Source organism: Sapajus apella, unplaced genomic scaffold, assembly GCF_009761245.1.
Source record: "Sapajus apella isolate SASKATOON/1434 unplaced genomic scaffold, GSC_monkey_1.0 scaffold62, whole genome shotgun sequence".
In the NCBI taxonomy this organism is placed as follows: domain Eukaryota; kingdom Metazoa; phylum Chordata; class Mammalia; order Primates; family Cebidae; genus Sapajus; species Sapajus apella.
In genome coordinates this window covers 9,773,277-9,785,033 of record NW_022437002.1, presented here as the reverse complement: position 1 = coordinate 9,785,033, position 11,757 = coordinate 9,773,277, and the positions used below count along the sequence as shown (strand labels likewise).

The 11,757-nt window shown below is 52.2% G+C and overlaps 1 protein-coding gene and 1 long non-coding RNA gene across 3 annotated transcripts in view; one reads left to right on the top strand and one right to left on the bottom strand.

Moving 5' to 3' along the window:
• The window catches only part of LOC116529310, an 843-nt gene extending 279 nt beyond the window's left edge, over positions 1-564 (top strand). The window contains exon 2 of the long non-coding RNA XR_004259456.1: positions 318-564. This is a non-coding gene — a long non-coding RNA (uncharacterized LOC116529310). The remainder of the gene's footprint in view (positions 1-317) is intronic.
• MANEAL (mannosidase endo-alpha like) lies at positions 347-7,152 on the bottom strand. 2 transcript variants are annotated; one of them, XM_032247003.1, is made up of 4 exons: positions 6,221-7,152; positions 5,121-5,230; positions 4,188-4,264; positions 347-1,910 (listed from the first exon to the last, which is right to left on the bottom strand). In XM_032247003.1, exons 1-4 carry the CDS (start codon positions 6,768-6,770, stop codon positions 1,274-1,276), a joined length of 1,374 nt encoding a protein of 457 aa, XP_032102894.1. In that variant the 5' UTR covers positions 6,771-7,152; the 3' UTR covers positions 347-1,273. The 2 variants fall into 2 exon arrangements, with proteins under 2 accessions (XP_032102894.1, XP_032102895.1); XM_032247004.1 differs by having other exon boundaries at positions 347-1,633.
• Between the last annotated feature and the right edge of the window lie 4,605 nt (positions 7,153-11,757).

Sequence of the window (11,757 nt, the reverse complement as noted above, 5' to 3'; positions counted from 1 at the left end):
TTTTTTTTTTTTTTTTTTTTTTTTTTTTTGAGACGGAGTTTCACTCATGTTACCCAGGCTGGAGTGCAATGGCGCGATCTCGGCTCACCGCAACCTCCGCCTCCTGGGTTCAGGCAATTCTCCTGCCTCAGCCTCCTGAGTAGCTGGGATTACAGGCACGCGCCACCATGCCCAGCTAATTTTTTGTATTTTTAGTAGAGATGGGGTTTCACCATCTTGACCAGGATGGTCTCGATCTCTTGACCACGTGATCCACCCGCCTCGGCCTCCCACAGTGCTGGGATTACAGGCTTGAGCCACCGCACCCGGCCGGTGAGGTCTTAAAGAGAGCAAAAGGAATGCTTACTTGAGAATACCAGTTCATATTTAATTACTACAAATCACAGTAGCACTGAACATGGCTCTAGTGAGTGGGCCTCAGTCAGTTCAGGCAGCTAAAGGGAGGGGGTTTCCTCTTAGTCCTCTCCCTGGAGCTAAATATGCATCTGGGAAAAAGTAGGCTGTGGACCACAGAGGTATTTTTTTAGAGGAAAGAACTGAAGTCCCAGCACTAGGTAAAACTGCCAAAAGGAAAACAACTGTGCCCAGGCACTAGCTACAAGGCCACACCAGATCAGGAAAGCTGGGTCCTGTACGCTTGAGGACAGGAACTGTTCCTGGGTCAAGTTCTCCCCAGCACCTAGCACATAGGAAGGTGCTTGATGAGTGAGTGTTAAATAAACCTGTGAGTGCTCAGGATAATTTCCTGATAATTGGGTCCAGGAATCTACTGGGAGGAGCTTGAACCCAGAAGTTCCTTTTTTGAAAGTCTCAAATATGGTTCCCTAGCTTAGAGAAGACATGATCTGGGAAGGAGTCCTGAGGAGAGGACGCAGGCTGACGGAAGGGAACCGGGTGCATGCGAGCCCAGACCCTGACACCCTTCCGAGGGCGGTGACTGGGCAGCCACTACACAATACCAACCCGCTGCAGAGCTCCAAACTAGAAGGGGTTACATGAAAGTGTTCCCAGGATGCAGAGCTGCCCTGGCCTGAGTCCAGTCACCTGCCAGCCTCTGCTGTTCCCATCACCTCAGAGCACTCCAACACCACATGCCTGAGAAACAGGCTCTGTGCTGCCCAGGCCCAGGTCTGACGGCCGAACCAGAGGCACCCAGCTGCTGACCTCTGACCTGGGAACGAGCGAGTGCTTACAACCTCAGCTGAACCCCACGTGGTGACACCTTCCAGCAAAGCAAGGACATCAGCACCTCACGCCCCTGTTTACAGGCCCCTCACATAAGCCACTGTTCTTTTTCTTTGATGAAGTGCTCTGCCCAGCGGCGGGTCAGCTCCAGGTACAGGCTGGGCTGGTGAGGCAGGTAGTCCAAATACAGGCGGGTGGGTGTCTTCTTGGGAATGGCCTTCTCAATCTGGGTGCCCTCGTGCCACTCATTGAAGGAGGTGATGGAGACGATCTCGGGCCTCACTGTCAGGGCCGCCTGCAGGGCCGTCTCATAGTACTTGCCGTTGACCCTGTTGCGTGTATTGTGGTTGTTCCAGGGCCGGATGCTGGTGTCTATGTAGCCAGGCCCCACGCTGGGGATGAACATGAGGTTGTTGGCATCACAAAAGTTCTTCACAGCTTTCCAGTTCTGATGGGAAGAACCAAAGGAGAAACCGTTGGAGGCAAAGTAGGTGTACATGCCGTCAAATCCGGCGGCCAGGATGTCGTGGGTGTGGCCCTCCTCCACCAGCAGTGCTATGAAGACGCCATCATAGGGCGTGTTGCGGATCGAGTGGGGCCCGTTTGGTGTCAGAAGGTGGGCCCAGGCCTCAGGGGATGTCAGGTATGAGTCGTAGATATAAAAGAGTGGGAGGCTCTTGCCCATGCTGTTCTTATAGCGGTAAAATGCACCATGGGAGCCATACCTGAGAAGGAGAAAGAAGAGCCTCAGCTGGATGGGACAGGACAGACTGGCCCAACTCTAGGACCTGCCATGGATGAGATCTGGATGCCACACCGCCCAGTTCTGGAGCCAGGCAGTCTCCACAGTTGGACTCATCATCCCTCTAAGCAAGAACCTGGTTCCCCTCCTTCCTCTCCCCAGTTGTCATTCCTAAGCTCCACTTCCCTACCCTTAGCCAAGCCACCACTGTTTTTCATCTGGATTGTAGCAACAGCCAGCTAACTGGTCTCCAGGCTTCCATCTTGCCTCCCTATAACCCATTCATTATTCCCCCTTACATGATCCGGCCCTGCCTACCCCATTCTTGCTCTTCACCCACCTATTACTCTCCATCTGGCCTTTCTGTCCAGCTGTCACGCGTCATACAAGCTTGTCCCATCTTACAGCCTTTGCCTCTGCCAGCCCTCTCAGTGGAATTTTCTCCCTGCCTCCAGATCTTTGCAGGCTGACCCTTTTTTTTTTTTTTTTTTTTGAGACAGGGTCTTGCTCTGGAGTGCAGTGGGTAATCTCAGCTCACTGCAACCTCCACCTCCTGGGGTTCAAGCGATTCTCCTGCCTCAGCCTCTCAACTAGCTGGAATTACAGGCACCCACCGCTATGCCTGGCTAATTTTTGTATTTTTAGTAGAGATGAGGATTCACCATGTTGACCAGGCTGGTCTCAAACTTCCGACCTCAGGCAATCCACCCACCTCAGCCTCCCAAAGTGCTGGGATTACAGGCGTGAACTCCCATGCCTGGGCTTTAAAAAAAAAAAAAATTTTTTTTATTCTTGAGACAGTCTCACTCTGTTGCCCAGGCTGGAGTACAGTGGTGCCATCATAGCTCACTGCAACCTCAAACCCCTGGGTTCAAGCGATCCATTCACTTAGCCCCCTAAGTAGCTGGGACCATAGGCGTGCATCATCATGCCCAGCTAATTTTAACAAAAATCTTTTTGTAGACATGGAGTCTCCCCATGTTGCCCAAGCAGGTCTCAAACTCCTGGCCTCAAGTGATCCTCCCACCTCAGCCTTCCAAAGTGCTGGGATTACAGGTGTGAGCCACCGCACCCAGCCCTGACTACTCATTCAGGTGTTAGCTCACCTGTTGTCTCCTCAGACTCACTTGACCTGACTACCCACTCTTAAGTAGTTTCTTGGGCATACTCTAGCACAAAATCCTGTATAGATCACTGTTTAATTTTTCCCATTTAATTATTGTCTGCTCCACAGTACCTGCAACATACACTAGAAAGTAAATATTATGAACTCAGAAACTTTGCTAGTCTTACCCATTACTATACAACTGGGCTTAAGACAGTGCCTGGACACATGTAGGCTCTCAATACTTTTTTTTTTTTAAGAGAAAAGAGTCTTGCTCTGTTACCAGCCAGAATGCAGTGGCATAATTGTGGCTCTCTGTAACCTCGAACTCCTGGGCTCAAGTGATCTGATCCTCCTACCTCTGCCTCCCAAGTAGCTAGGACTACTATAGTTAGCCACTACTATGCCCAGCTAATTTTTTTTCAGTACAGATGGGGTCTTGCTCTGTTGCCCAGGCTGGTCTCAAACTCCTGGCCTCAAGCAATTCTCCCACCTCTGCCTCCTAAAGCACTGGGAAGCCGGTTGCAGTGGCTCACATCTTAGTCCCAACACTTTGGGAGGCTAAGGTGGGCGGATCACCTGAGGCCAGGAGTTCAAGACCAGTTTGGCCAACATGGTGAAATCCCGTCTCTACTAAAAATACAAAAATTAGCTGGGAGTGGTGGTGGGTGTCTGTAATCCCAGCTACTCAGGAAGCTGAGGCAGGAGAATTGCTTGAACCCAGGAGGCGGAGGTTGCAGTGAGCCAAGATTGTGCCACTGCACTCCAGCCTAGGCAACACAGTAAGACTCCATCTCAAAAATGAAAAAAAAAGCACTGGGATTACAGGCATGAGCCACCACGGCACCCAGCCTCATTCAATACTTTTTGAATGAATAAATGATGTGCATACACCATAGAAGCCACTTTCACATATATTAACTCGTGTGATTCTCACAAAACTCAAAGGTTAAGAGGATTGCCTCATCACAGAGGCCACAGAACAGGAACGGAAACCCAGGCTGCCTGACGTTAGGTCCAGCACTCTCTTACTATAAAACAGCTTCTGGGAACACAGGCAATATGCCCCATGTCTCTTGATCTACCTCTCCAAACCTTCAATCCCTACCTCCATTTTGATCCCCACCAAAATCCCAGCCCCCAGAGCAGCCTTACGTGTCAATGATGTACTTGATGTTGTCATGTACAGTGATGTCATCCCGGCCCTTGTAGGGTTGGATGTGGAAGGCCACCTGCCGTAAACAGAGGAGTAACTGGTCAGGTGAGTGTCTATCCAGGGGCCACAACATACCAGGTCGGGATCTAACCACGGCCTGGAGGAGAGGCTGAGTTCAGAAGAGGGGCTGGCAATGGTGGGCACAGTAGAGATAAAGGCAGTGGCTGCCCTTCAAGGTCAAAACAGGGGTGAGCAGTTTGCCCACTTCCCACATGTGGGAAGGGCATGTGGGAATCATTTTGGCGGGCTGTTACAGGGTGGCTAATAGGTTTCAACCTTGTTCCAGCTCCAAGTTGTTGGTGCTGGCTGCCTGAAACAGTGGAAGAAGTATGCTGAAGCTGTGTCAATGGGAAAATGCTGTAATTTGTTAGATGTGTCGGTGGTGGAATTCCCCTTAGGAATGGGGAGTGCGGGTTTTCTTCCTTCTCTATCATTTTTCTTCCTTCACCACAGAAGCAAAGAATGACTTACTCGATTGGCCCATGTGGGGTAATGCTTCGCCCAGCTCCGTCCTTCCTCTTGAAAGTGAGCCCACCTGCTGAGATCACCTGTCTACTCCTCGAGGTCCAGTACTGCCTCCCACTAGAGAGTTGAGTCAGCAGGTCCCTTTGGCTCTTGCCTACCCTTAATCCACCAGGGTTTACCACCTAACCTCTGTTATTATTTAACAAAAGTGATAATTATTTTGTCTGCCTTTGGTCCTATATTTAGTTTACTCAGTTTTCGTGGAATTCAAAAAACTAAGAGTAACATAGGCAGCACTTATCTGAACCCTCCCCCAAAAACACACGTGACACATATTTGTTTTCCCTGGGCTACTGCAAGAACTTCCTAGAGGCACTAATCCACAAGGCCTCTTCTTGGAGACTCACCTGGATGCTGTACTGATGGGCGGTGTCCAGAATGGCGGGCACTAGGTCATCTGAGGGTTCCCCGTTATCATCAGCCATGCCAGGTGGGTACCAGGACAGGACCAGAACGCCTGAGATGCAATACAGAGGCCACTTCAGAGACTAACAGTACCCCCCTCAACAGAGTTTTTTTTCCCTCACAAACATCTCCAATTGCAAAAATGGTTCCTAAAAAACTGGAGCAAGCCTCCTGCCAGGTTCACTTCCTGCAGATGAGATCCCAGAGCCTCGCGCCCCGGAGCTGTCCACAACCGCGGTGCTGAAGCGCAGCGCCTGCGGGAACCGTAGCGCGCCAGGCCGGAAGGGAGCCAGGCTTTAGAGTGCATTAGCAAGTAGAACAAAGGGAACGGGTGGACAGTGCCACACCCACCTGGTAGCCACAGGCCTACCTCTGAAGAAAAGAAGCACCCCTAACGTGCTGCATGGAGAAGAGCCCTGAGCATAGGCGATCTGTGAAATCCAGTAGAATTCAGTGACGAAACCTTTAACCATTAGCTCCCCCTCCCCAGCCTACAAAGGAGGCGCCCAGGGACGTTCCCACTAGCTGGGTGCTTGATGAAAAGCCTCTTAACCCCCAGAACTACCCCTAACTGCAAATAGAGCAGAAGCTCTCATGGAACACCAGCACAGTTTCCTCTCTGCAGCTAGCAAAAGCAGGAAGTGCTGCGGCTCTACCCTGTACCTGCTGTGAAAGCAGAGGCCGCCCTAGGATCCACTCTTCTGAATCCCAGATCCTGAGGGCCAGGGCTCCAGGCCTCACTTCTCATCGCCCAACAAATTTGAAGACTCTGCCTCTTCTGGCGCAAACTCCCAGCAGTTCCGCCCTATGGAAGGGCCCTGGATTGACAGGGGTCAAAGGGCCCGGGTGGGGGTCTGAACACTAGACGGAGGGGGCAGTGCCGCATGGTGGGCCCAGGATGAGTGGGTGGGAACGGCCAAGAAGCCAGGTTGGCGGGTAAGTGGGACCAAAGGCCCGGTGACACGACCAGAGGGAGCTGGGGTGTGGGAAGGAGGAAGGGCGAGGCTGGGGTCAGGGCCACTCGGGGTGGGGGGGCGCTCACCGATGGCGGCTTCCTTGAGCTGGGTCATGTGCTCCCGCAGCACTTCGGGGTCCCGGGAGCTGTAGGGTCCCAGCTCCGGGTAGAAGCTGGAGCCCAAGTCGTCTGGGGGGCTGTGGCGGCCGCGAGGGTAGCTGGCAGAGATCTTGGGGTCCCAGTGCGGCACCATGACGTGGTCCCAGTGAATGTAGTGGCCCTCGCGCCGCGGGCTCCCGTACCACGAGTAGTAGAAGGCGTGCAGGTCCGAGTAGACGCGCAGGCTCTGCCCGGGGGCGGGCTCGGCCTCGGCGGGGACCGGCCCAGAGGAGCCGCCAGGGTCCGAGGTGCGGGGCGGCGGCGGCGGCGGAGGCGGAGCGGCGGGGGCCGCCGGGGCCCGGGCGGCGGGCGCGGGGGCCCCCTCTGGGCGTCGCTCAAAGGGCGCCAGCTCCAGGCCCGGGCCCAGCGCCGGGAGTCCGTCCGGAGCCTTGAGCGTGCGCAGGCCCATGAGGGTGCCGAAGGCGAAGAGCAGCACCAGGAACAGCGCGATGCAGGCGCGGCGCCGCCGCCGGGCCATGGCCGACAGTGCGCTCCCGCGGCCGCCCCGCTACCTCCCCGCGCGCCGCGCCATGGCCGCCCGCCCGCAAGCCCGCCCGCTTCCCAGAGAGACTGCGCGCCCGGCGGAGCGCGGCGTGGGCGGCGCCCGGCCTGTCCCCGCAGTGCGGGCGGGCCCGGCACACAGGACGCCGGCGGCGCGGACCAAGTGGCCGCGAGCCGAGGGGGAACTGGACGCCGACTGCGATGCAAGGCCCGGCGAACGGCGGGGCTCGGGGCCACAGGAGCGGGGGCCTGAGTTAGCCCGCGCGGCCCGCGGAGGAAGAGTCGCCTGGCTGCCTGGGCGGCGGGTGGCGGCGCCTGGCGGGGGGCGGAGAGCGGGGACGCGGGCCTTCCGGAGCGCGGGAGAGGCGCGGCGCGGCGCGGCGGCGGCGGTGGCGGCGATGGGGGCGGGGAGGGGAGGAAGAGCGCGTCTGTGGTTCCTACCCCAAGAATTTCCATCTCCGTCCATCCGCCTTTACTCACTTCGCTGGCCCCCTCCCTACGGGTCTCAGTGTCACCCTTCTAGCCCCAGGTCCCCCATCCCTCGGACCCCCTCCCCGACACCCCGGGCAGCCCCTGAATCCCGGAGAAAGGGGCGTCAGGAAATCCCAAGGAGTCGGACCCTACATTCGCTGGCTGGGGCCTGGCGGGCAGAGGGCGACCGTGACTTGTGCAAGGTCACACCGACCGGGTCAGGACGCGCTCTCCAGAGGTCGTTGCACTGCCCAGCCTGCCTGTTCTCAGGCCTGGCGTCGTCCGGAGCGGTCTCTCCTGGGAGAACCTCCCAGAGTCGGGGAGGATGAAATGAGATGGCTCCCATAAAGCACTTCCACGGGGCCCGAAAAGCAAGCAGTCAATACATGTGCGCCTTTCTTCCTGGATTCTGGGCTCCAGAGGGCAGGCCCCGTCTTATTTACTTTGTTAGAAAGGCAAGGGCTGCTGGATCAGGAGGTGACACTCACTTGCTAGCACCGTTTGAGTGAGTACCAGCCCCGGGTGTGATAGTCTGTAGATAAGCTTTTCACTCGATATTGACGACATTGACGGAGTTCCTGCACTGCATTATTCATTGCTTCGTTTATTCAGACAATAGTTTTGTTTATCATATGCCTCCTTCGCTGGTCCGCGATGACAGCAGCTTTGTTTCACTGCCTGTCTTCATGTCTAAAACAGAGCTTGGGATGATGGCGGGCACCCAGTTCTTATTGCTTAAGTAAAAAGAATTGTAGGGGACCCAGGAAGTGGAGCAGCAAGGTTGGGAAGTGTTGCTAGACCTGCAACCCAGGAAAGTGAGCTTGAGAGACTTTATGATGGTGAGTGTGAATGAAGTGGAATGCCTCCAGCTCCAGGTGGCAGATACCCCCATTCAGGCTAGCTTAAGGAATATGCCAGTGTATCAGCTTGCAAAGCAAGAAGCCCAGTGGCAGGGCAGAGTGGGTATATTCTCTGATCCAACGATGTCATTAGGAGCCCGAGATGCTCTTGTGGCACTGCTCTACTCTCCCCACCATTGACTTCATATACAAAGCCAGCTCCCCTCATACCACAAAATGACTGCTATGGCCATTGGTTCCTCTTCCCATTCAACAGGCATGGGTAAGACTGATTTCTCTTTCCCAGAAGTCCTAGACAAACATCTCCTTGAATCTCATTGGTCTCATCTGGTTTAGGCCTTTTTATGCCAGACAAATTGTTGCTGAGGGGATAGAATTACCATGACTAGATTAGATTAAATTTGTGGAGCGGGTTAAACGTTGGAGAGAATACCATGTCTACTAAACAATGAGATGACTCTGGGAATAGAAAGTGAGAAGAATACGGGTAAGGGTGGAAAGGTTTCTCCAGCTCCCAGTCATTCCACTATTTCTGGGAATGCCCTGAAACAATTGTGGCCCCCATTGGCCATGCCTGGGGTCCTTGACACTGCCACCTGGCCATGATGGTTTGACCCAGGGCTAGAACTCTGACCCAAGATGAGCAAATGATACCATCTCATCTCCTATTGGACCAGTCATGGATATGATGACCCAAAGGCATCAATTCCAATTATTTTTGGGGATTTTTCTCTCTGGTCCAGAGGAGAGATTTCATCTTCTTTAAAGATAATGCCATTTGCTCATGCCTGTAATCGAAGCACTTTGGGAGGCCAAGGTGGGAGGATGACTTGAGTTCAGGCTTTCGAGATCAGCCTGGGCAACATAGTGAGACCTCATCTCTATTAAAAAAATTAAAATATATCAATTAGGCATCATGGTATATGCCTGTACTCCCAACTACTCAGGAGGCTGAGGTGGGAGGATCACTTGAGCCTGAGAGGTCAAGGCTGCAGTGAGCTGTGATCACACCACTGCATCCCAGCCTGGGTGACAGAGTGAGACCCTCTCTCAAAAACAAACACACAAGGCTGGGCGCAGTGGCTCATGCCTGTAATCCCAGCACTTTGGGAGGCCGAGGTGGGCAGATCACTAGGTCAGGAGTTCGAGACCAGCCTGGCCAACAGAGTGAAACCCTGTCTCTACTAAAAATACAAAAATTAGCCAGCATAGTGGTGCATGCCTGGAGTCCCAGCTACTTGGGAGTCTGAGGCAGGAGAATCACTTGAACCCAAGAGGCGGAGGTTGCGCTGAGCCAAGATTACGCCACTGCTCTCCAGCCTGGGCAACAGAGTGAGGCTTTGTCTCAAAAACAAAACAAAACAAACAAACAAATAAAACAAAAAACAAACAAGATAATGCCACTAGAGGGAAGGGAAAAAGAGACAGAGAGAAACTTAGTCGTACTGGAGTCCTGATTTCAGTTTTCCTGGCAGCCTAGTTGCAGTGTGAAACACTGGACCATTCTTCCAAGAAGTTACCCTTTTGTTATGAGCAAGACGAGCTGATGGAGCTGACTATTGATTGCCTATCAGTCTCTGACAAGACTAAGAAGGGGGCTTGGGAACAGGAGGTAATTTGGGCAGTAATCTCAGGAAGCAGGAGTCAGGAATTGAAGAGAATGAGACAAGAACAAAAGAAAGCCAAACCAGTGGTGCACTGAGGATGTTGCTGCTATCGATCATAGGGCCTTAATTCTGTCAGGCCTTTTCAGAAGTATACAAATGCCTCGCAGAGTTAGGAGGTATGAGGCTGAAGCAATTATCTACTGACCCTCCTCCTCTACTGGTCAAGCATTTTCCCTAGGGGAGTTAATTTCCTTGTATCCATGTACTTCTGGACTCCTGTTGCCAGGCAGGCTCCCAGGACATCAGAGAAGGTTTTGAGGCAGGTATAAAGAGAGACAGACACATTATTTATTCAAGTGGGATGCTGCCAGTGCAAGGAAGACTAAGCCTGCACAGAACCATCCATCCTAGACATACCCATTTTCTAAGCTGTCGTAACAAATTACTATAAATTTAGCAGCTAAAACAGCATAAAAGTTTACTATCTCTCGATTTCTGTAAGTCAGAAGTCTAGGCACAGTGTGGCTTAGTGGATTCTCTGGTTGGAATCTCACAAAGCCAAAATTAAGGCATTGGCAGGTTATGCTCCTTTCTGGAGGCTCTAGAAGGGATCTATGTCCAGCTCAATGGCAGAATTTGGTTCTATACAATTGCAGGCCTGAGGCCCCCGTCTGCTTGCTGACTGTCAGCTGGGGGACTTTCTCAGTTTCTAGAGGCCTGCTGCATTTCTTGGCTTGTAGGCCGCTTCTTCCATCTTCAAAGCCAGAAACATCAGAGCTTGTCCTTCTCACACTTTGGATCTCTCTGATCTCCCTTTCTACCTATCTCTCCTACCTTCCTCCTCTGGTTTTAAGAGCTCAGGTAATATATTAGATGCCATCAGATAACCCAGGGTAGCTTCCCCTATTTAAGGTCAATTATTGGCCAAATGTGGTGGTTCATGCCTGTAATCTCAGCACTTTGGGAGGCCGAGATGGGAGGATCACTTGAGCCCAGGAGATCGAGACCAGCCTGAACAATATAGCAAGCCACTGCCTCTATCCCACTCCACCCCCTAAATAAGGGGCCAGGCACAATGGCTCACACCTGTCCCAGCACTTTAGGAGGCCAAGGTGGGCAGATTGCTTGAGCTCAGAAGTTAGAGAACATCCTGGGCAACATAGGGAGACCTCATCTCTAAAAGTATTTTTTAATTAAAAAAATTATAAAATATAAGGTCAAGTAGTTAGTAAATTTTATTCCATTCCACAGAGTCCCTTCACAACAGTAACTAGATTATTTTTGATTGAACGGCCAGAGGGCAGGAATCTTGGTGGGGGACACTTAAGAGTTCTGCCTGAAAACTGTTCCTAAAATCAGTGGGCCAAAGCAATGTGACACATGGCATTCAAGGAGTCTACTACACCAATACTATCAATTAGAATGTGTGTTCAGCCACAAATAAGAAGGAAAACAGCTAAACATGGCTTAAAGTGCTTCTCAAACTTTAGTGAGCATGCTAATCCCTTGAGGATCTTGTTAAAAATATAGATCCTGATTCATTAGGTCTGGAATGAAATCTGCATTTTTTTTTTTTTTTTTTTTTTTTAGACAACATTTCACTCTATCACCCAGTCTGGCTTGCAGTGGCGCAATCACAGTGCGCTGCAACCTTTGCCTCCTGGGCTCAAGCTGTCTTCCTGCTTCAGTCTCCCAAGTAGTTGAGACTACAGGTATGTACTACAACACCTGGCTAATTTTTTTTTTTTATAGATTTGGGGCTTTGTCATGCCACCCAGACTAGTCTCAAATTCCTGGGCTCAAGCAATCCACCTGCTTTGGCCTCCTGTAGTGCTGAGATTACAGGCATGAGCCACTGTGCCTGGCCGAGTCTGTGTTTTTAACAAGATGCCAGGTGATCTTGTTAGATTTGACTGGTCCTCAGACTGCATTCTAGGGCTTAGAGTGTAGTATGTTCATTAACCCCATATTAAGGAGTCTTTAGGCTGGTTCTAGAGATGGTTAATCTTTTTTTTTTTTTTTTTTT